We start from the raw sequence: 22,417 nt of genomic DNA on the forward strand, positions 1-22,417 counted from the left end.
TGTGCATTGCTGTCCGCTCTCTGATTTTCAAGCACCTTACACCTCACCTTGAGCAAGGCCTTTCGTGGGCTGGACCCGAGAACGGTTTCGCTGCGAATGTGCAGTCAAGGAAGATAAAGAAGAGGAAAGGGAACACATTAGCTGTTGGAATGAGCAACAGAAATTATCTGAAGCGTTGGGTAGCAGGCGCTGCAAGTGTTACATGCGGCGATATGTGCGGCCCAGTTGAACGCTTCGATCATGAAAACCGTCTGGAACTGCATGACGGCCTTCTGAACTGTGTGTAACCGGCCCCATATTGGGTTACCAGCGCCTTAGATAAGCCGCGATCAAGGGCTTCACGTCGCAAGCGGTGGACATCCGAGATCTTCAAGGTCTTTGAGCGTTTAAAAATTAACCTAAAAGAAGCAATAGAGTGTCCCTTGGTATCTTTGAACGTTGGTGGGAAGTCGTGCGAGGGCCTCCAACGCGGTGTAGGAGCCCATTACTAAGCATTCAACAATCAGGTCTGTTACCCTACTAGGGCGGCAGTGAGACAGAGGGCATCAGTTAAGTTCATCAATCAAACGTTGTAACTACAAGCCGATCTTAATAGTACGACGAACGATTGTCGTGTAAGCGAAGCTGACTTAGCTAGGCAAGGTAGCAGAAGTTTAAAATAAAAGATATCAAAGAGAGCTCCCAGGGCGGCAAAGGTGTGAGGGTCAGACTGCCTTGATTTCATCTTACATTCACGCCCAACTACTCTTGTCAAGGCACTAAAAATGGTATGGCACCTCATCCCCAACTTCAGCGTAGATTGCCTCGACCGCAGATACAACGTCCTGCGGCAGTGGGCCCTGCTCGATTATATCGAGGTTGGCCTTCAGCTGCTCCACACTGCTAGCACCCACGATGACGGAGTCCCCGTGCTCGGCGCTCAGGATACTGTGGTGCGCCGTCCAGCGAAGCGCCGCTGCGTGGCCGCCGATGCCGTGCTGGGCAGCCAAGTCGATGGCCTTATTAGTGGCCGCCGTGATGGCAGGCTTGAGGTAGAGCTGGCTGTACATGCCGCCTACGAAATGCTATAATGGACATGGCGCTCGGGTCAGATGGGAGAGGAAAACCAAAAGTGAGTTTGATGCAGCTTACCGATTTGTCGAAGCGCCCTCCCGCGGCCGGATTCTTGTGGTTGCCAGCAAAAAAGCCGCCACCTGCAGGGCTGTAGGCGTAATAGGCTATGCCGTGCTTGCGCAAGACGGGGAACAGATGCTTCTCGCTGCCGCGCACAATGGCGTTATAGTGGCCTTGGTAGACGCTGGGCTTGACCCAGCCTCGTGCCTCGCAGATGTCGAGGAAGCTCTGGACCTCGTCGGCCCTGTAATTCGAGAGGCCCCATTTCTTGATTTTGCCCTCCCTGTGGGCTTGGTCCATGGCCTCGCATGCTTCCTCGAATGGCGTGGCCCGGTCCGGCGCATGCAGGTACTCGATATTGATCTGTTTGATCTGCAGATCCTCAAGGGACTTGTCAATTTCCTCGAGGATCTTTGCCTTTGTGTGGCTGCCGGGCTCTTTGGAAGTGACTTTAGTGTCGATGGTGGAACGAGCTCCCGCAGCGACCGCTCCAAGTCGAGGTTCCGAGGTTCCTGGAGCACTGGGCGAATACGCTCGCGCCGTGTCGATCTGGTAGTAGCCGCGCTCTAAGAAGGCGTTTAAGAAAGCATTCACCTGATCCGAGGTGTCAAAGCGGGCCGAGGGGTCGATGGAAGCATCACCAATCTGAGTCTGGTAAGCTTTGTAGGTTTAATGGAGGGATGTGGCTCTGAAACTCACGTTTCCGGCTCCGAGAACCAAGTTCAGTGGTTTTCTCTCGGTGGTTGCCATTTTGAAATGAGATGAAGATTGGACTCGTTGATTCTAAGTGTGATTCCCAGGATGATATGGAAGTTAAAACCAAACAAAGTTGACGCGAGATGGAGGCTGCTAAGACAGTTATAGTCCGGAAGCTCGTAGTGGCTTTAATGACTGGTATCTCAGATCTATGCTGATGTAGTGCGAAGTAAAGGTGGGCTTGAAGTAGGTTTTGGGGCTTTTCCACAGTTGAGGGGAGCGAGTGACGTTATGCGGCGGAAATAACGCAAACTCCGTGGCTTGGTCAGTGGGCAATTTGTCATCTGGTAGAGATGTCGTTATGTGGTAGGCCCCCCTTGGCTTACTTCATCCAGTAGAACCTAGCGTGCCGATCTGATCTGAATCAATACAACCAGCGAGCCATTCACTGTCTAGATTGCCTAATCAAGCCCCTCTTCCCCCTGTCAAGCATATCTCGTCGCCGCTTGGGACCGCGGCACGAGTTTGAAGTTCAACTTCCCCTTGTTCTTCTCCTTTCCTCGATCAGGATTATGTATCAAGATACTAAACCTCGAATTCGACAGCATCTCGGCCGTCGGGCTGTCCGCGCCCCGCGCCAGCGGCGGAATCGTCTCCCCAGCGCCGGAGGACGAGGGTGAAGGTTATCAGAATGAAGGGGAGGGGACAGAAAAACGGAAGGTCTCATGAGGTTTGGAGGTTGCTGTGAGGGGTGATGGGGTTGGCGTTGGCGTTATTGTTGATGAGGAGGCTTGGGGGAGGCTGATGAGCAGCTCAGGGATAGACTCGTTCAGGTGCAGGGCCAGGAGGGTGGAGCTGGAGCCTTCGTCTTTGAAGTCGTTCGCGTCGAGGCTCTGATGAAGCGTTTTGAAGACGCGGTCGACGTACGGCCTCACCTTCATGGTGCGTGACTTGAGGTCGAAGATTTCGCCGTTATCCATGCCGAACGAGATTTCCTTGATCAGCTCCTTGTTGTCCTGGTCGTGCCTCTTGGCCGGGTCTGGCTCTGTGTAAACCTTCTTAAACGACACGGTCAGGGCTTTCTCGGTGATGTAGCTGCCGATGGTAAAGCGCTGCTGGTGAGGCGGCACGGTGAGGATGATGCGCTTCAGGTCCGGCGGGGTGCAGTCGAAGAGGCAATACATGGTATCCGCACTCAGAGATTTCTGCACAAGGATTGGTGCCTTGGGGGCTTCCCCTGCCTTGGTCCGCGTCTCGGAGCATTCCACGACGACGGTGATGTCCGGAAACTGCACCAAGAGTTCTGAGCGTATGATGAAGCCGTAATGGGGCGTCTGGACGTGCCAGCCACCGAGTGATGGGTCTGGCTCGTCCAGGCGCTTCTGTATAGCATTCTTGATGGCGGTACGACAAAAGTCCTTTTCCGGAGTAGACGCCCAGTGGTTGGCGAGGCTCAATGCGCCGTCGACGAGGGCATCGGTCCAGTTCTCGTCTACATAGAAAAACCGCAGCGTTTCCTGCGGCAAGAAAGACGGATCTGGCATGAGGTAGTGAGCGGGGATGTTGGCGAGATGAAGCTTGTCTAGCACCCAGGTGTACACATGTGCGAAGTCGACGTTCTCGGGTGCCTTGTGCTCGTTGTCGAGCTCTCCGTCAGTAGCCATGGCTTGCGCCATGGCCGCCGCCTCCGCGTGGGCGACGATGAGAGTGGAGTTGTGCGGCGAGGGCGTGGACGTGTCGACACTGCGAGCGCTGCCGTCCTGAGAGGAGGACTTGGTGGGATTCGAATAGTCCCAGCGGTTGCTGTCACCGGCGGTGGCCGCATCTTCGTCTTGGTGGAGGGTTTCGTTGATACCATTCAGACTCTTGACCAGGTTTCCCATGGCACCGAGTTTATCGATCCGAGACCGGTACAGCCCCCGAGGACTGTGCACGTCGGCCTTTGAAGAGCGCATAGAGCTCCCGTAGATCAGGTTGCGCAGGCGAGTCAAGGCCGCGCAGAAGGCTTGGTCTCCCATGGCAAGCGCCTTACCCAGCTGCCACGCGCTGGAGTAGGTGATGTCCATCAGAGAGAGAGCCGGATCCAAGATCTGCAGGTCGGACCCAAAGCTGGATTGGATGGCGAAACCTTCGACCCGGGGATGTGGGACGTATTTGGGACTGAACGGGCCGCGGACCATGGCTGCTGTGATCTCGCCGGTGATGGTGCGTTGTCTTACCAAGGTGTACCCATTCTCCTGTCGTTTGGCGATGAGGTCGGCGACTGGATCCAAACCTGCGTCTGTCGCCGAGGGTTTCTCGTGCTGGGCTGGTTTCAGGTGGTGAAAGACGGTAAGGTTCTTCCTCAAATGTTCCAGGCGCGATCGTGGACTGTCATCGACCTCGGACGGGATGCATGTATATGACCAGCTGTACAAGCTGACGAGGGCGACACGGCTTCTATCGGAGTCCAGTTCCTGTTGCAGCTCGCCGCTCGATCTTGTGTTGAGTGATACTAGATGCACAAGGTTGGTCACGGGCACCTTGGAATTGAGAGGGCTTATCCTGGGCGAAATCACAATGCTAAAGAGGTCCGAGTCGTCGCTCTCGCCAGCACCCGCGCCAGCCATGCCGTTCATGGCGACTTGACGCACATGAGCCAGGTACTTATATTGGGAAACGTCGAGGGTGTTGTTCCCGGCCACCGGGTCTGTGAACAACGACCTGAAGAGATCCTTCTTTAAGAAGATGACGTCGATCGGGCCCTCGGCGCCATGCCCTTCGTGCTCATGGTCGTACGGAATGGTATTCACAACCGTCTTGAGTGACTGTGCCTGAGTCGCGCGCATCCGGACTGCCATTGTCTCGCTCTGTTCGATCTTGGCATCGGATAAGCCGTTGACAATGGCTCCGAGGGTGGCATCGTCCAGATTGAGCTCCTCTGGCGAAAAGGTCAGGAGAAGCAGCCATGGCGTATGGCTTCGTAGGTCCCTCTTCTCCGCGTCCCGGTCGACAAAGGTGGCCTCTTGCTCCCATGGTAGATGCGCGTCGTTGAAGACAACGTGCGGGAGGACTGTCACGGGCGCGCTGGCGCCGTGGGGCGGGTCAACCGAGTCGATGACTCCTGGCGGCAAGCTGAATCGTGGCGCGATTACGTTGAAGTCTTGGGTCTTCTCTTCCATTGTCTCGGTCGTGGTCTCGCCGGGCAACGCGATCTATAGCGAGACCTTGAGTGTGTGGATGCCACCCTGGAGCGAGGGCTGGTAGTAGGAAAAGAAGCGAACCTCGCCGGGGACAAGGTCTCGCTGCCTCTGGGAGAGTAATCGTCGAATCTGGCAATGCACAAGATGTCGGTACGAGGATAATATGGCGAGTATGAGTCCACAAAGAGAGGGAGGAGCCCAAACCAATATTTCTTCGCAAGTTGCGTGCCTGTGTTTTCAATGAACAAGATCGATTCCTGACGACTTCCCTCAAAGTACCAGCTTAGACCAGACCAGCTCTCCACATCAGAGAAACAGGGCTGCTACAAGCATTTCAGGCCTATCCAGCTGGCGCTCATCAGTCTTTGTCTCCATCCATATCTCCGTTTTGGTCTGCATTAAACTATTGCTTTTGCGCGTTGGGCTAGACCCCATCTCAGCCAGCCACCAGTCCGTGGTTGTGCAATACCGGCAAAGGTCTAGATGGGACTATTTGAGTTTATCCATTTTTCATGTAACGGTGACCAATGTCTGTAGTGCGCCACGACAAGGGGTTCGTTCAGCTGGCCATGGGATTTTGGGGTTGTATGGGGTGTTCATGGTTGGCTGATTGTTTTTTGGCTACACACAGCCTCCACTGGAGACTGTCCGGCAGGCCAGCTTAGCCCCCAAGGAATTGTCAGTGCACGTAGCAGGTTGCAAGCAAGCTTGCTTGCTCCTTGTTCACATCAGGTAGTCTGGTATACACCTCTGGACCTCCAAACCATCTTGATCTTCCCTTGCTAGAAAGTACGGAGGATGGTTGTAGTCATAGTTATACGGCCCAAATGGGCGTAGCGGTTTAGTTTTCAGTTGCGTACACATTAACTCACACCCATGAGGCTTAGGTCAGATCCAACCTGGCTTCGCTACCCTAGGTCATAGCATATACTACGTAGTAATAATCTTGTTGTATTCTCGTAGTGTTTCATGCCTGTTCACCACCCTCGCGGACATGGTTCCCACTGTGCAACCTGTCCCGCGTCTGCTGCTGCGTCTCTACGCCGTCGTTCCGTGCCAAAAAGTGCGTTTTCAGCTTCAAGATCAGCTCTTACACGCGGACATACTCCTTCGGGTCCATACTCGGATGCGCGTGTGCTTTCAAGGCTTGTGTAGCGAAGAGGGAATGTAGCGCATGCTTTTTGCCAGCACGCAAGTTCACACAAGACGGCTTAATCTGAATAAAAATGTCTACTTCTCAGGTCGCCATACTAAGTAGAAGATATTATCCGCTAATCTAATTCCTTTCCTATGGCCCCTACCAGACGGCTACAAATGTCCAGCAGGCTCAGCGGCTGGTGCCGACAGTCAAGAAGCTAGGCCTTCATAGAGCCGTATGGTAGGGGCCATAGGACAAGAAACCAATTAACGGGTTAAATCTGCCAATGAGGATGGCAGTCTGAGACGTAGACATTTTCAATCAGATTAAGCCGTCTTGTGTGAACTTGCGTGCCATAAAAGAGTATGCAAATAGGTAGGCAACACATTGCGACATTGATCTTGATTTACCCTAGTGTACCTATCAGGGTTATGATGAAAGCTAGCTACCTGGATGCAAGGTTGGTTAATAGGGTAGTCATAGTCTTGGAAGCCTCCATAATACTGAGTTTCCAAAAGACCTTGTGATGTATTCAGTGTTAGGCATAATACTTATACTGTGTTTTTTCACTGTGGTTTTCTTCACATCGTGTACCTGTGCTGTGCGACCTTGAGAGAGGCCGCCTTGGCAACGTACCTTGGTAGCGCACGCTCATGTCGCGCATGTCCGTCTTGATTAGCTGATCGTCGGCTACCTTTCGTTGCATTCCCTTGTCGTGATTAGTGACTGGCGAATCGCTTACAAGGAGCGTCATTCAGTGTACCCGTGTGGCCCGTCCATGACGCAGGGGGGGCGTCTGTCGCAGGTCGACCAGCGCCCGCTCTGAAAACCTAAGCCAGCTTGAGCTTTAGATTCAGTCAGCTGTCTTCAGCCGTAAGGAGTATTGAGCTCGTTTCTCCTGCATTTGCTGTCGCGGGTGCGCATAAGGGCTCGCCGCTGGTGGCGCGGATAAACTCCTACATATAGATACTGGGTGACTCATTAAACATCCCCGCAAGCGTTGTCGGCCGTAGCGTACCATTGTGTCGCAATGGGCTGTAGAAAGGTACAGAGGTTATGAGTCAAAAGTAGCTTGTGTTATTGTAAGATAAGGCATGCTGCAAAGCCGCTATCCATATGGCGCGCGGAGCGGCCGTCGCTTGACGTGAAGCAGGTCCGTCTGGTGGGGCCGAAATTGCTATTGTTCCGATGCCGACGAACGGATCGGTCTCCTGGAACGGCCCCGTTTGCGTGGGGCCATCACCACACATTGCGAAGCACAAAGTCAGTTGATCAGGAGGTTTGACTAGAGGCCTGGCATTTCCACCAGATGCAGACTCGACGATGCACTTTTTCGACAGTCCCGTCTGCGTTGGCTTAACTAAAACGCTGATGACATCCTTTTTGTCTTATGCACAGGCCTCGAGCTAGGACTCCCAGTCGGGCAGACATTAGGCCGTCCTTAGTCGGGTTGGGATTAATATACCATCGAAGATGTCCTGACTTGAACTGGGATACACGATGGGGCCCGGCGGAAGTAAAATATCCCTACCAGGTATTTTCTACCCACCCCTTTCTTCACCCCCATACTCATGGTACTTCTGCCAGCCTGCTAGGCTGTTAGTCAACTTTCCCTCCTATCTATAATTAATATATTTACTATAGACTAATTAGAGGCTCCTCTAGCAGGCTAGTTAACTGCTATAGAGCTTATAGACTTCTCCCTATGCTCTCTAATGTACTCTCTAATAGAGAAGTATTATAGAGAATATGGGATAGAGATGTTAGGGAGTAACTAAGACGAATAGTAGGCATAGTAGATTCTGACTTTTAGCTGGGCTGGATACTAAAAGAATAGGATAGAATATGTACTGTGATCGACTGTACGATGGTATCCGGCCGAAGTTACATACCCTTGCTCAGGTACTTTCCATCCACCCCCCCTACTAATTTGGGTTTAGCCACCATTTGCAGTACTTCTGGTCTGTTAGCAAGAGAAGAGGATGGACATCGTACTGTAACTCCACAACTCATATGGTTGTAGAGGTGGTGAACACGTCAGGGGGCATAGAACTTACCCCTTCAACTATGTATTATGGATGTGTAAAGGAGGGTAGACAAAACAGGGATCATTTACTTACCCCTACAACCTTGTAGACGTGTCGGAAATGCACAGCCACTCCGACTAGTCAGTTATCTTCTATAGGTATCCACTCCTACAACTCCACGTGCACTAGCTTCGCCAACTCTAATGCCATGAGACCACTATTGTTTACGGAGCAACCCGCTTTAATTTGCAATTATGCTTGACACGACTTGTACTAAGCTCTAGGTTAGAAACGAAGGTTTCCGTCGACACAATGCACACCAGGGGCTTGCAACCGCAGCGAAGTGAAACGGCTCCCGCTCCCCATCTCTGCTTAGAGTGAGCAGCGACAAACCAAAACCCAAATGAACTAGAAAACCTCCATCAAGCACTTCGCTGTTTTCTCCAATGTCATCCTCCTGACTATTGCCTACGAGTTCTCTGCACATTTTGTTTGCGCGCCCCCGAAGTTCGTCTTAATGTTTGGACACTGTCCGCTTCTTTCTCTTTTTCTTGATCGGGACCCAATTGTGATCTCTCTTATGCCATGGGGCGGCTACTAATGTGACTAGGTAGTGTGGTGTACGTCTACCGTGGCGCCTTCAGGTCGCCTGTTAAGATCAAAGAAGTTGTGGGTTTTCCCTCCTGATGGTGAGACCGCGTTTGGATTTGAAAAGCCTAGACACTAGTCTCCACAACACTGCAAAAGACACTCACGTTGCAACAAGTTAGGACAACGACGGCTATATCTCTACTTCTTCAAGCAAAAGCGTAGCTGAGACCTATGTGGTATCTTAGCGTGCTACCTACGTTTATAAAACTTATGTTACTCCAAGCATGATTAATGCTGTTGGCACTCTTGGGAAGTGTAGTGACGTCAACGAAGAATCTCAATTCGCAGTGGTGAGCGGCAATAAGTGTGAGCAAATCGTTTCCTGGAGGCATTTAAGAAACGGAAGCATGGGCGAAAGACAATGAACAGGAAATCGAGCAAAAGATTACGGTTCGGCAGTTGCTGGTGGTGTCTAATTTCATCTGGCTGGTTTCCCGTAAGATCACAAGGCTTGGCGAGAGGAACCCTGGAAGAGCCACAAACCTTCTTGATTAGCCAAATCTCTCAAGCTATTCTTCATGAAGCAGACTCATCCTGATCAGACCCCTGTAGAGCAGCGTTATCCTAAGGAAGCATTAATTAAAAAAGCTGACTTAGCTATACTTACTCCTATTTGTGATGCCGCTGGAGATTACAGGAGGCAATGATGTCGAATATTAGGCGAGAAGCAAGGTTTCGGAAATGGCCGAACAACCGGGCATCAGTCTCGTCATAGGGGTATTATATTTCCAGAAATACCTGAGAATGGAAACTTTTAGGAACGAGTCTTCTACAGCCAAGGTGTTGGACAGGGGTACCCTGTTCTCTACCTTCTCGTCTGCATATTGCTCTTGCTGTCTGTGCCGGCATCCTACACTATAAAGCTTGCCTACAGCACCTACACCCTTTGAAAGTACCTTCTACAATATCGCTCCTTTACTTCTCTCGAAATGTCACTCATTTTCTTCAATCTTCTCCTTATTTTCACCATTGCCATATTCGGAGTTGAGGGTAGAGAGTCTAAACTACAGCGGATCAAGGGCTCAGAATATTTTCTTTCCATCACTGGAGGCCTTATTCAACCTACCTACAACATATACTCGAACGGATACGAAGAAGGCCACGTTCCAATAACAGAATTCAAATTCCGCCGAACTATTACCGGAAAACCTATTCTGGACATAGCAGCCTGGAACGACAAGGACAAACGGGTTTCCCTACACCAATCACTATCATCATTAGTCAAGGCTGTGACGGTCGAAAACACCAAGGTTAAACTCAGCGAGGTAACGTCAAGCACCCACATTTGGCCCCCCCCCACATTTGGCCCCCCCAAAAACGAGGGCATTCCTACCAACATCAGTATGTTTAATTAATTACTGACTAGGCCTAGATGCTACTACAATACAGCTTTTAGCTTCACTAGGTATATTAGACTTGCTAGATCTATCTGTAATATCCTCTTTTTTGCTAGCCTTAACTTAGGCCTTCTGGATGTCCTTAATGTTAGTAAACTTGGTGTTTAGATCTAGCTAGACTGCCTTTCTTTTCCTAACTGCAGTGCTTATAACCTTTGCCTGCAGAAGCTTTAGCTTATGCTAGGCAGTAGCTAGCTTATATGCCTGCTTACTAAAGCCTTTTTTTACCTTTATAAACAGAAGGCGTTAAGTAGAGGCATTATTATCTAGCTCTGTAAATAGCTTTAGTTGGCTAGCTAGATCCTTTATCTTCCTTAGCGTTGACTATGCTACTGCAGATGACGTAGATGCTTATCCTTTAGCTTCTTTACTTCTAGACTGCCTTTTGCAGGCCTAATCTAATGGCCCTAGTGTTAATAGGAGCATTAAAGGGCTTATAAGGGGCTTAGCTATAGAGATAGGCTATAGGCTAGTATATTTCTAACTACTTTTAATGTTATCTATTGTTAAGCCTGCTAGATAAGCCTTCTAATAACAGCCTATAAAGTTCCTCTTACCTACAATAGTAGAATTATTCTACTAACTAAGGTATTTAAGCTTCTTCTTATAGGCTGCCTTTATAGGGCTAAAGACTAACTGGTTAAGTGGCTGAAGGATATAGGAGGTATGTAGTAGTAGGAATAAGAGATAGACGTTATTAATATAACATGTCTACATAAATTCTGTTGTTGTATAACTCCTATAGCTATTAACAACTAGCAGTCTAGCCTTCTTACCCTGGGAGGCAGTTTGAGGGATAGTCTGAGGGATAAAGACCTTCTGCAGCCATTTAACTGCAGTGTTGTCTGTAGTCTATCTATTTTCTGTTGCAGTAAACTGCTATCCTTTATAAGGGCTAAGATTTAGAGGAAACTACTGCTGCTAGACTATCTTACCCTTATATATAATAAGGGGATTTAGGGTATAGCCTATAGTAGAGATGTACTTAATAATAGACACCTATACCCTTAATCTAGGCTGTTTCTTGCAGATAGACTTTATCTTAGCTATCCCTAGCACTAGCCTATTAGATCCCTAGCCCTTAAGGATACTAGTCTTATCTATATTATATCTATTAGCTAGTTTAATGCCCTTAATCTCTAGTATAGCAAGGAGTTTAAACTAGTCCCTAATAACCTTAGTAGATGCTTTATTAATACATCTAAAGTCTATAAGGCAACTTCTTTAGACCTTAATTAATAGGTTTCTTCTTTTAAAGCCTTAGATCTATTGCTTTCCTAGAGGATCTATATCCCCTATAGTATAAAGGATCCTTTTTGCAAATACCTTTACCTGCTAATAGGTTAGAGCAAGCCTAAGGGCATGCTAGATTTACACCTATTTAGCTAGCTTAGCCTCCTAATTAGGGGAAAGCCTCTAAAGGTTAGAAAATGTAGCTGCCCTTGCTTAAGTGCCTTAGAGTTAATAATAAAGTATTAATCTTAGGATCCCCTATTTAGAAGATGCCTTGTAGATAGACTAGCTATTAGCAACAGCATCTAAGGCCTAGTTAACCTTATACTTAGTGTATTAGCCTATAAGGACTAGAAAAGGGTATATAGAAAAGATGAAGCTATTTAGTTGAGAACTGTAAATGTTGTAATGTGATGAAGTTAGAGAAAACAGGAGGCTGGTGGTGGTGGTAAGGCATTTTTGGGGGGGCCAAATGTGGGGGGGGCCAAATGTGGGTGCTTGACGTTACCTTATGTCATCTTCCGAAAGTACGAGATGATAGAAATGGCAGACCTCTACTCCAGGAATGAGCTTGGGGGGAAGTTGAAGCCGTTCACCGTTACTCCCAAGGATGATTATTGGTGGATGAGATACAGCAAAACATGGAGCTTCAAGGCTACATCAGAAACATTCAGGCCTAGGGGGATTAAGGAAGTGCAGGTTAGGGTTCGAAAAGGGAGATATGAAACGCAATTCGTGCTAAACAAGGCTTGAGTAAAGCGCTGCCACGCTCTGTTACCTGACGAATAATCAACCAACAACCTACTCCTTTTTTTATTCATGTTGCATTGGCTGTTGAATGCTGGACTACTTGCTGCGCGTAAAGCGATGCACTTTTGTACGGGCGTGTCTTCTTGAAGAAAGTCGCGACTCTCTTGTAGGCGTTTTAGGCTTACTTGAGAGACCTAATGTAGTTGATGGGAGCGATGATACCTGTGTGCTTGAAGACCTTGTTCGAACATGCCCAGGTGGAAAGATGCCTTCATGTTGCGGAGGCTAGCCATTAAACGTAGTACATCCTTCTTTCTAGGCTATGAGAGACTGCGTATGCAACACGTTGATGAACCGGCGATTCCGTAGTCTCCTGCGCCACTATTTCGACTACGACGCCGATGACAACGGACTCTCCCCTAGAGAGGTTCTCGCTAAGCTTGACAGCGTCTGCAAAGCCATCCAGGGCTCCTTCATCCTCCACAGTAAGGTCTACTCCAGGGCCCACTGGAATGTAGCAGTCTACAACCCCATGCTGCGCATTGCCATCAGGGGCCACCTGCGCGACAGGTCAGACTGCGGCGTCATTTCAGCCACAACAGCTAAGATTGCCCCCCTTATGGGTCCTGCAGCAACAAGTTGCGCTTATACTCCAGGACACCCTGATCGACCTTTGCCTCGTTCTCGCTGAGGACAACATCCTGGGCACCACCCATCGAGCCAACCCTGTGGCAATGCGATGCTTGCGGGCCGAGACTGCGCTTACTGACAGGGCGTCCAGCGGCAGCATCGCAAGTAGCACTACAAGCAGCACTGTGTTTGAGAGAATGGGCGGTGTCGACCCTGACGATGCCGGCGGCATACTTGATTACACAGTTCTAGTTGCTATCTTCGTCCCGGGGGGGCTTGCTATGATGTGGACTTTCTTTCCGATGGAGCCCGGCGGTAGTGGTGGAGCCCGATGGTGGTGGTGGAGCCCGGGTTGATATCATACCACCGGTTGGTTCCAAGACTGGCTTCTCCTTTGACATTGCCGGTGTCGGCGGCCTCGGACGCCGTTCTCCCTAGGATTAGCGCTGTTGGCCACCCTTGGAACTGGCGCCATGGCTATTGCTAGCTATCCTTGCTGGCTGGCAGACAGGGGATGGTGTTTTTACACTTCTAATGAGAGCTGCCTGGCCTGCAGGGCGGCTGGTGGCGGTGAGGAGGGCGAATACCCTGGGATTTCACAAGGACTGGAGAAGCCAGCCACCCAGCAAACGCTGCCTAAACGACAAATAATGCCCCGCCCGCCCAGCGAGGCTGAAGCCCCCGCTGATGCACGCCTTTAGGCAGCCATCAAAGACCCTGAAAGAAGACCCCTAAAATACAATGACCTTGGCAAGGTCGCCAAGGCCCAACGGTCCGCCCGCCCGCGATTTGTCCACTCCAAGTGCCTCTTGTGGTAATGCGAAGGTCGGCGGTATCACATTGAAAGAAGGACGCGGCATCATTTTCCCCATTTGTGCGGCTGTCCTCTGCGTTTGTCTTAGTCGGACAACATGTGGCTGAAACATGATCGTTACCAACGTGGCTGCGAAAATGAGCAACTTACCAATCAACGACTAACTGATAACGTCACATACCCACTTTCCGACCACCCCCCCATTCCGACCACCCAAAAATGCCTCACCGCCACATCCAACCTCCTACCTCCTCCTACTTCTAACTATCACAACATTTTCACCACTCATCCAAATCACCTCATTTTTTGCATACGCTTTATTCTAACCCTAATAGGGCAGTATACCGAATATGAGATCAATCAGGCTATTGAGGCTGTAGGAAAGGGTATGAGTCTAAGGAAGGCATCCATTAAGTATGGCATCCCAAAGACTACCCTCTAAGACCGTCTGCATAGCACCCAACCAAGGGATATTGCCTTTGCAGACTACTAGAGGCTCTCTATTAATCAGGAGGCTAAGCTTGCTAAATAGGTGCAAATCCAGCATGCCCTTAGGCTTGCTCCAACCCATCAGCAAGTAAAGGTATTCGCAGAAAGGATCCTTCATGCCATAGGGGATACAGATCCTCTAGGAAAGCAATAGATCCAAGGATTCAAAAGAAGAAACCTATCAATCAAGGTCTAGAGAAGTTGCCTTATTAACTCTAGACGTATTAATAGAGCATCTACTAAGGTTATTAGGGACTAGTTTAAACTCCTTGCTATACTAGAGATTAAGGGCATCAAACTAGCTAATAGATATAACATAGATAAGACTAGTATCCTTAAGGGCTAGGGATCTAATAGGCTGGTGCTAGGGATAGCTAAGATGAAGTCTGTCTGCAAGAAACAGCTTAGATTAAGGGTATAGGTGTCTATTATTAAATGCATCTCTACTATAGGCTATGCCCTAAATCCCCTTATTATATATAAGGGTAAGACAGTCTAGCAGCAGTAGTTTCCTCTAGATCTTAGCCCTTATAAAGGATAGCAGTTCACTACAACAGAAAATAGATAGACTACAGACGACACTGCAGTTAAATGGCTGCAGAAGGTCTTTATCCCTTAGACCCTCCCTTAGGGCAAGGAGGAGGCTAGACTGCTGGTTGCTGATGGCTATAGGAGTTATACAACAACTAAATTTATGTAGCTCTGCTATATTAATAACATCTACTTATTATTCTTACCTCTACACACCTCCTATATCCTTCAGCTACTTGACTAGTTAGTCTTTAGCCTTATGAAGGCAGCCTATAGGAAGGAGCTTAGATACCTTAGTTAGTGGAATAATTCTACTATTGTAGGTAAGAGAAACTTTATAGGCTGTTATTAGAAGGCTTATCTAGCAGGCTTAATGATGCAGAACATCTAAAGTAGTTGGAAATATACTGGCCTATAGCCTGTCTCTGTGGCCAAACCCCTTATGAGCCCATTGCTGCTCCCATCAACACCAGGGCCATCAGATCAGGCCTGCAAAGGGCAGTCTAAGGGCAGCCAAGGGCAGGCTGGAAGTAAAGAAGCTGAAGGATAGGTATCTGCGTCGTCTGCAGTAGCATAGTCAACGCCAAAGAAGATAAAGGATCTAGCTAGCCAACTAAAGCTATTCACAGAGCTAGAAAATCACGCTTCTACTCAACGCCTCCTATTTAGGAAGGTAAAAAAAGGCTTTAGTAAGCAGGCTTATCAGTTGGCAGCTGCCTAGCACAAGCTGGAGCTTCTGTAGGCCTAGGTTGCTAATACTGCAGTAAGAAAAAGGAGGGCAGTCCAGCTGGATCCAAACACCAAGTTCGCTAACATCAAGGACATCCAGAAGGCCTAAATTAAGGCTAGCGAAAAAGAGGATATTACAGATAGATCCAGCGAGTCTAATTTACCTAGTGAAGCTGAAAGCTGTATTGTGGTGGCATCTAGGTGCAGTTAATAGTTAATTGAACATACTGGTGTTGGTGGGAATGCCCTCTTTTTTGGGTGGTCGGAATGGGGGGGTGGTCGGAAAGTGGGTATGTGACGTTAACTTAAACTCAACACCTCATCCTCAGTGTCAGGATTCTCGTAATTATTCCATGGTCAAGACATGTAAGACGTTTGACTTGACCAGGTATCGTGCGCTCCACTGTGATTCCTAACTCAACAAAGCTCCTCCTATATTCTACAATACCGTGACAAATAACCCTTTTCACACCGCGCCACCAACCAGCCATGCGGCATTGGTGCCGGCACCGACAGCGGAAATCTTAGCCTTCCGATTCAATTTCTTGTAATCCTCAACCTGGGAGATTCCGACAACCACAAGTTCCTCAACCGTCTGCTGGTCAAGTCCATCTCTCCAGATGCAAATAAGCCCGTTCAATTGGTTGTCGTCGATCGCCACTGACATGACCAGATCCGACTCGTCCCTGAGCTCCCACGAAGCCTCTCCATACGCAACCATACCTGTTGGTTTCCAGTGCAAACGACCGAGCCCGCCGCTCGACTCGTAGTGTCCCTCGTTTGCCTTGATGACGATCTCATGATTGCGCTGCGGAAATTGGATTTCGGTCTTGAGGGGAAAGGTGTGGAAGTCGATCACGGCCACTTCCCTGTCTCCGTCGACAGGCGCCGTGACATCACACTTGTCTCCCCATACTCCGAGTACGGCTCGTCGTTTTACTTCGTAGCGCGATGTCCTGTCGCCCTCCCTGTACGCCCAGGATCCGGCGGTGGCCTTGGAGGACGGTGTAATGCATTTCCAACGCAGGCTGCTCGGTGCTGCGTCGCGAGTCCGGTGTTGTGTCTGCGCGCACAATGTATTTTTCAAGCCAGGCGGGGGCCATGTTGGGGTTTGAGGGGATAGTTGAGAGTTGTGCAAAATAGACAGTGTCGCAGGATGTGCTTCTCTCTCTCTCTCTCTCTCTCTCTCTCTTTCAAGAGGTTTAGAAATGTAGAGTGGCTCAGAAGTTACTAATCTTGAGTGAGAGAAGGGGTGAAAGTGAGGCGTAGAATACTTCAGTGTTTGGAATTCATTGTCACAAAAAGGGAACTACAATTGCAAAGCAGCAATTGCGCCATTTATATCCTGTGACATTTATAGATGTCTGGCAGCGTCTACTACAATCCATCAGTCTGACAGGAGCGCTGTCAAAAACGTGGGAGAGTGGATGCGCCGGTGCGGGAAAATGGGTGCTGAGCGTCGGGGACACGACCCCTGCCAGCCATGTGGACAGGAGTGGGGCAGTTGCTCGGTTGCCATGAGGTAATATTATTTACCGAAAGGAGGTATTGAAATGAACTCGCCTATATCGGAAGAGGAGGCGGGTCTGCTGGTCTCTTGCGGCCGGCTCCGGGGCGAGAAGGTCGCCGGAGCCCATGTTCACGATGCTCCTCTTCTATTGCCTACAGTCTCCTGTTTCGTCCGCTCCACCCGCGCCGGCTGCGCCGTCCCTGAGGCGCCCGAACCATCTCTGGAATTGTTTGGGTCCGGGCCCGCCAGATCCTGTTTCCTTCTGAACCGCCAACATTGTTCGAGATTTGCACAGAATAAACTAAGGACTAGTATCTTTGGTTCAGAAGGTGATGGCAATGCCTGTATGATAGCCAATCGAGTTTAAGTGCTTTTGAATACTGGAACATTTTGAGAGACGGAGTTGGAACTAGTAGTGAAGAGTCACAATTGTAACTACTAACCAGTCTGCTTATATTAAAAACCAAGGTACGATTAGAGGGGGCGCAGAATGAATCATCTATGCCCTTGCTGGCTGCTCGCGACCGCTGATTCGTCTCTCGAGCCACATCTGGACAAGGTTCACAAGGAATGGCGGTCCTTGGAGGAACACCCAAGATCAAATTGGTCAAACTATCACTTAAATGGTGTCAACACACTCTGCAATAATAATGTGGAAGTTCCATCTTTGAAAGGTGCGTCTCTTGCACTAGCACTCACAGACGGCCATAACAATCTTGGCGCGGTGCTAAGCTGCTGCAACTGGGAAATTGGGGCTTTTTTAGGCAAGCCTGACTTCTGGATCCATTGAAGCCTGCAATTGGCAACATGATCAAAACTTGGCTGCAGAATCTGATTGGAGACCTGTTGGGTCTTTCCTGGTTACAGTGTGACCAGCCGGGACTCCAAGAGGGTATTCAGACCTTTCTAAACAATCTGACGGGGTTATACAGAATGCGGCGGCTTGAATTCAAGTATGTCAAGACATATCAACCTTCATCGAGAGGTAAAATTCTACACTGTAGGCAGAAAAAAACAAAAAACAGCAGTCGAATCTTCCGAATTCTATCTGAAGCCAAGGACTGGGTTGATACATCCGCCGCCGTGACAGCTATCAAGTGACACAGACGTGTGGCTTGTGCCATCCAAAGTGGCTGACGAAGTATTGGTGCTTCACACATCATCATGCTTGGCGATTCAGCTCAGCCACGACCCACAGGTCAGGTGACATTGTACCCAGTTGACTGACGTCGTTAAATTGATTAAAAGCGCCCCTCTCTTGATGTACGCAGTGTTTTCCAGAAATTTCCCAGTGACCACCAGAATACTTTTTGTAACTATCTCAACAACCTGTGTTGCCGTTGTCAGCTCAAAACCATGGGTTGGAAAGATCACCTGAAGCGTCTCAAAAATGAGGTTGAGCAGTTGATTGCGGAGCCGGGGTCCCAATCCTCGCAGCAGTCTCAAGCCCCGCCCTCTCAGCAGCAGCAGCAGCAGCAGTATCAACAGTATGCGCAGCCGCCCCCTCCCCCGCCGCAGCAGCAGCCGATGGGTGGACAGCCTGGTCATGTTTACTGGCAACCCCAGTTCCGACCCGATGTGCCCGTTACCCAGGACTGGGACGGGAAGATTGGCAATGGGACGGATGGTTGGGGCAACCAGGAGCTGCAGCATTACACTGCCGAGCAGCAGAATGTCTTCTAGTAAGTTTGGCATGTATTCAAGGGTCAGTTAGAGTTCCTTTAGCGCTGATACTCTTTGGGCAGCACTCCAGATGGGAAGCTCGTGCTCCGAGCCCTCGCCAACAGTAGCTGTCCCAACCACGAGCAGAAGTACACGTCGGCCCGTTTGGTGAGCAGACAGACGCTGGCACGTGACCAGGGAGTGTTGACCGCTGTCATCTTGTCTCCCTGTGCTGAGGGTATCTGGCCGGCCTTCTGGCTTCTTCCACAGGAGCCGTTTGCATGGCCTACCGATGGTGAAGTTGACATTGCTGAGACCTGGAACGGAGATTGCGAGAACCACTCGTGCCTTCACTGGGGCCAGCATCACGAGCCGGACAAACATCGCGTTCTTGGGACTAAGATTCCCGATATGCAGTACCGACCTGTGAGGTACGACCTAGCGTGGGTGCAGCCAGGTGGGCAACCCGGGCAGGGTAGGATGATTTGGTACATCGACGGAAGACCGGTGATGAAGGGGGATATTCCGGCTGGAACCCGGCCTATGAGAGACATGACCATTTTGCTGAATGTGGCGATGGGAGGCAATGTTTGTGGTGGAAAGACTCCGAGGGATGGATATTACGACATGGTCGTGCACCAGCTATTCATGGCGAGTGAGCCCGAGTACGGGGGTTGGCAGAGGTTCGAGAACGACTGGGCACACACGCAACTGGGCAACACATACTAGGTCTCTACAACGGCAATATTGTCGGAGTATCTACTTGTAGTTTGAAGAGTTCTTGCCGACAACGCAGGGGGGGCGGGGCAGACGATGGCGGCGCAGGAGAGGGCAAACTGTGGCCGCATAGTGGGCAAAGACGCTTGGATCGAGCAGCATCTTTGTGTGGCCGACGATGACATGCCAGGCACGGGCAACGGAGACCGTATTGAATACTGTTCGGAGAGCCTGATCCAGCCTCAACCGGCGTACACTTGACGTTTACCTAGAAACATGAAGGCAACCCACAGACACTCTTCCTACCTCGCCAGGTGTGTTTTGTCGAAGCAGTAGTCTCGTTCAAGCTGCGTGTTGCCAACGTACTGTGCGGTGCTGACAGGATACGCTTCAATCGATCGAACTGCTGGGCAAGAAGATGAGGTCGAGGTCTCTATGGAAGGGGCGACTAGGCATACTCGGGTGCTATTGCGTTCGGTATGACACCTGTGTTTAAAGAGAAGCAGTTTAATGATGCAAGGTTGAAGTCAGTCATAAGTTGTTATGGTGGATCTGCTGCACTACGTCTAGGTACTAGCGGCGTGGCGGTGAAGGGAGGGGGGGGTGGCGGGACTACTGGCGGGCAGCCGGGGTGTGAATAGGGAGGCAGCGGAGGCGGCGGAGGCGTTTGGTGGTGGTTTCGGGGGCCAGCAAAGGCCGTGGGCGGGGCTTCGGTGACCGGGCGCAGGGGAAGATTGCGGCGGTTCGAAGGGGGAATTGCAGCCGCCAAATCATTGCTGCTGCTGTCAACTGATCTCTCTTCAACGTCTCCAATCCCACACCCAAAAGGCTTGTAATGCAACCAATTCAATCAGAACTTGGCCCGCGGTCATTGAACCGAAATCCGACTAGGACCGGCTGATCGGACTCGTCGATCCAGATTTTGCCTCCGCTTCTGCAAGGGGGGAATTACGTGCGGATTTGCCAAAAAGATCCCTTATGTAAGCGGCGAGTGATGACCTGTGGCCACCGCCCATGACACCATTGTTTACCTACCTTACCTACCCTTACCGGCCTGGGAACCGAGAGCCATAGGTGGGTGTCTACAGCCCACTATGTTGTCGCATGAGCAGGCCGCCGCTTATTCTCCTGTGTATCCGTAGTGTAGTTAGTAACGCTGTGGTTGGCTGCTTGGCTTGATGGCCGTGGGTTGATTTAACGCTTCACGGGGTTTTTCGTCGAGCCGATATGCCGTCGGCATCGATCGATTCACCCGGCCAGTCCACTTGAGCCCGGCGACTACTGCCAACGCGGTTCCCCGTATGGAGGAATCCCGTATGCGGGCATTTTCTTGGCTGTCTACCTCTCGTATGATTAATCATTTATTCTTACGACTTGTATCTCCGACGTGCATAATCAAGACGAATCACGTGCGGGGATGGAGACCTAACGTGTGGTGCTGAAACTACATAATGGGTGAGATTCGTCCGAAGACACTTCAACTCATATCCCCACGAACAACTACTCACTCAATCACGCAAAACTTTTGCCCTCTCGTTTCAAAATGGCCGAGACTATCAACCCTGACTACCTAGTCATTGGCGCGGGTGCCATGGGAATGGCATTCGTCGACACCCTTCTCACAGACTCCCAAAAGACGGTGGCCATTGTCGATCGCTATGCTCGCCCGAGCGGGCATTGGACCGTTGCGTACCCTTACGTGCGCCTCCACCAACCTTCCTCCTGCTATGGAGTCAACTCCAAACACCTCGGCCAGGACCGCATCGACCAAGTGGGCTGGAACGAGGGCCTCGTCGAGCTCGCGTCTCGAGATGAGGTGTGCTCTTACTATGACACCCTCATGAACCAAACCTTTCTCCCATCCGGACGCGTCGCCTACTATCCCAAGCACGAATACACTGGCGGGCGGGAGTTCCGTTCCGTCTTGACCGGCAAGTCCTATCAAGTGGGAGAGGGGACCCGCATTGTGGATGCCACCTACATGAAAGTCACGGTCCCTTCGATGCGCAAGCCTCCCTACGAAGTTGCCGAAGACGTGCAGCTCGTCACGCCCAACGACATGCCGAGAGCGGAGCGACCCCATGCCAACTACACCGTGATAGGAGCTGGCAAGACGGGGATCGATGCCTGTCTCTGGCTGCTCGCCAACGACATCGACCCGGACCGCATTACCTGGGTCATGCCGCGGGACTCATTCTACCTGGAACGCGGAAACCTTCAACCGGGGGCCCAGTTCGCCGAGAAACGCCACGCCAGCATGGGCGCCACTTTTGCATCCATCCATGCTGCTTCATCGGTCGACGAATTGCTGAAGTGTCTCGTGGCCTGCGGGCACCTGCTCCAGCTGGACGACAACGTCTGGCCTACCATGTACCACTGCGCCACGGTTTCGCTGGCCGAGTTGGAGCAGCTGAGGAAGATCAAGAACATCATCCGGAAGGGCCGCATCCTCCGCGTCGGTGGGGATGAGGTGCTGCTCCAGCACGGCAGTTACGCGCCCGACCCCGATTCTCTCTTCATCGACTGCTCTGCCAACGGACTCGCGAAGCTCCCCGCTACAGCCGTCTTCCAGGACGACAAGATCAGGCTCCAGTCCGTCCGCCAGTGCCAGCAAGTCTTCAGCGCCGCCTTCATCGCGCACGTCGAGGCCACGTACGGCGACGACGAGACCAAGAACAAGCTCTGCCGGCCCATCCCGCACCCAAACGAGCCCGCGGACTTTGCCCTTACAAACTTGCAAACGTCTCTGAACGGACTGTACTGGAACTCACACCCGAAAACAGCGTCGTGGCTGATGCAGTCTCGTCTGGATCTCTTCCACCACTTCCTGCCGCCTCTCCCCGAGGATCAAGGTGAGGCGCAAGTCATCCTCGAGGGTTTCAAGAGTCGGAACGAAGCAGTGTGCGCGAAGTTGAGGGCTCTCCTAAAGAATACACCTCAGGGAGACGCTGCTGCGAGGTTTGAGGCACTCCTTGGCTGAGCTCAAAGTACTAGAGGCAGCAGACAGTGTTTTGGAGATACACAAAGTCGGCTTGATTGGAAGACCAAAGGCTGATTGATAGAGGGCATTCATGTTCCGTTCCTGTTTTTCCCTTTCTCTTTTCCTCTTCTTTTTCTTAAGCTAGAAGTCACAATTCATTTGTTCGCA

At 50.6% G+C, this 22,417-nt stretch overlaps 8 protein-coding genes across 8 annotated transcripts; 5 read left to right on the forward strand and 3 right to left on the reverse strand.

Annotated features, from left to right (window-relative positions):
- Positions 1-483: 483 nt before the first annotated feature.
- Positions 484-2,026, reverse strand: CDEST_13025 (Putative aldo-keto reductase, NADP-dependent oxidoreductase domain-containing protein). The gene is made up of 3 exons (XM_062929181.1): positions 1,813-2,026; positions 1,132-1,758; positions 484-1,064 (listed from the first exon to the last, which is right to left on the reverse strand). The coding sequence occupies exons 1-3, from the start codon at positions 1,861-1,863 to the stop codon at positions 759-761; spliced, it is 984 nt and encodes a 327-aa protein (XP_062785232.1). The 5' UTR covers positions 1,864-2,026; the 3' UTR covers positions 484-758.
- Positions 2,027-2,495: 469 nt separating this feature from the next.
- On the reverse strand, positions 2,496-4,970 carry CDEST_13026 (uncharacterized protein; the record flags this gene model as incomplete). Its single annotated transcript, XM_062929182.1, has 1 exon — positions 2,496-4,970. The coding sequence occupies one exon, from the start codon at positions 4,968-4,970 to the stop codon at positions 2,496-2,498; it is 2,475 nt and encodes an 824-aa protein (XP_062785233.1).
- A 4,747-nt stretch (positions 4,971-9,717) lies between these two features.
- Positions 9,718-10,621, forward strand: CDEST_13027 (uncharacterized protein). Its single transcript, XM_062929183.1, has 2 exons — positions 9,718-10,072; positions 10,180-10,621. The coding sequence occupies exons 1-2, from the start codon at positions 9,737-9,739 to the stop codon at positions 10,201-10,203; spliced, it is 360 nt and encodes a 119-aa protein (XP_062785234.1). The 5' UTR covers positions 9,718-9,736; the 3' UTR covers positions 10,204-10,621.
- A 1,350-nt stretch (positions 10,622-11,971) lies between these two features.
- Positions 11,972-12,190, forward strand: CDEST_13028 (uncharacterized protein; the record flags this gene model as incomplete). The annotated part of the gene is made up of 1 exon (XM_062929184.1): positions 11,972-12,190. The coding sequence occupies one exon, from the start codon at positions 11,972-11,974 to the stop codon at positions 12,188-12,190; it is 219 nt and encodes a 72-aa protein (XP_062785235.1).
- A 319-nt stretch (positions 12,191-12,509) lies between these two features.
- On the forward strand, positions 12,510-13,173 carry CDEST_13029 (uncharacterized protein; the record flags this gene model as incomplete). Its single annotated transcript, XM_062929185.1, has 2 exons — positions 12,510-12,672; positions 13,064-13,173. 2 exons carry the CDS (start codon positions 12,510-12,512, stop codon positions 13,171-13,173), a joined length of 273 nt encoding a protein of 90 aa, XP_062785236.1.
- Positions 13,174-15,846: 2,673 nt separating this feature from the next.
- On the reverse strand, positions 15,847-16,483 carry CDEST_13030 (uncharacterized protein; the record flags this gene model as incomplete). Its single annotated transcript, XM_062929186.1, is given in 2 exon segments — positions 15,847-16,443; positions 16,454-16,483. 2 exon segments carry the CDS (start codon positions 16,481-16,483, stop codon positions 15,847-15,849), a joined length of 627 nt encoding a protein of 208 aa, XP_062785237.1.
- A 1,685-nt stretch (positions 16,484-18,168) lies between these two features.
- CDEST_13031 (Putative glycoside hydrolase family 16, concanavalin A-like lectin/glucanase domain superfamily) lies at positions 18,169-19,858 on the forward strand. Its single transcript, XM_062929187.1, has 2 exons — positions 18,169-18,572; positions 18,636-19,858. Exons 1-2 carry the CDS (start codon positions 18,247-18,249, stop codon positions 19,279-19,281), a joined length of 972 nt encoding a protein of 323 aa, XP_062785238.1. The 5' UTR covers positions 18,169-18,246; the 3' UTR covers positions 19,282-19,858.
- Positions 19,859-20,781: 923 nt separating this feature from the next.
- On the forward strand, positions 20,782-22,414 carry CDEST_13032 (Putative FAD/NAD(P)-binding domain superfamily). Its single transcript, XM_062929188.1, has one exon. The coding sequence runs from the start codon at positions 20,813-20,815 to the stop codon at positions 22,247-22,249; it is 1,437 nt and encodes a 478-aa protein (XP_062785239.1). The 5' UTR covers positions 20,782-20,812; the 3' UTR covers positions 22,250-22,414.
- The last annotated feature ends 3 nt before the right edge of the window (positions 22,415-22,417 follow it).

The sequence above is a fragment of the Colletotrichum destructivum genome, chromosome 8 (assembly GCF_034447905.1).
Source record: "Colletotrichum destructivum chromosome 8, complete sequence".
Taxonomy (NCBI): Eukaryota; Fungi; Ascomycota; class Sordariomycetes; order Glomerellales; family Glomerellaceae; genus Colletotrichum; species Colletotrichum destructivum.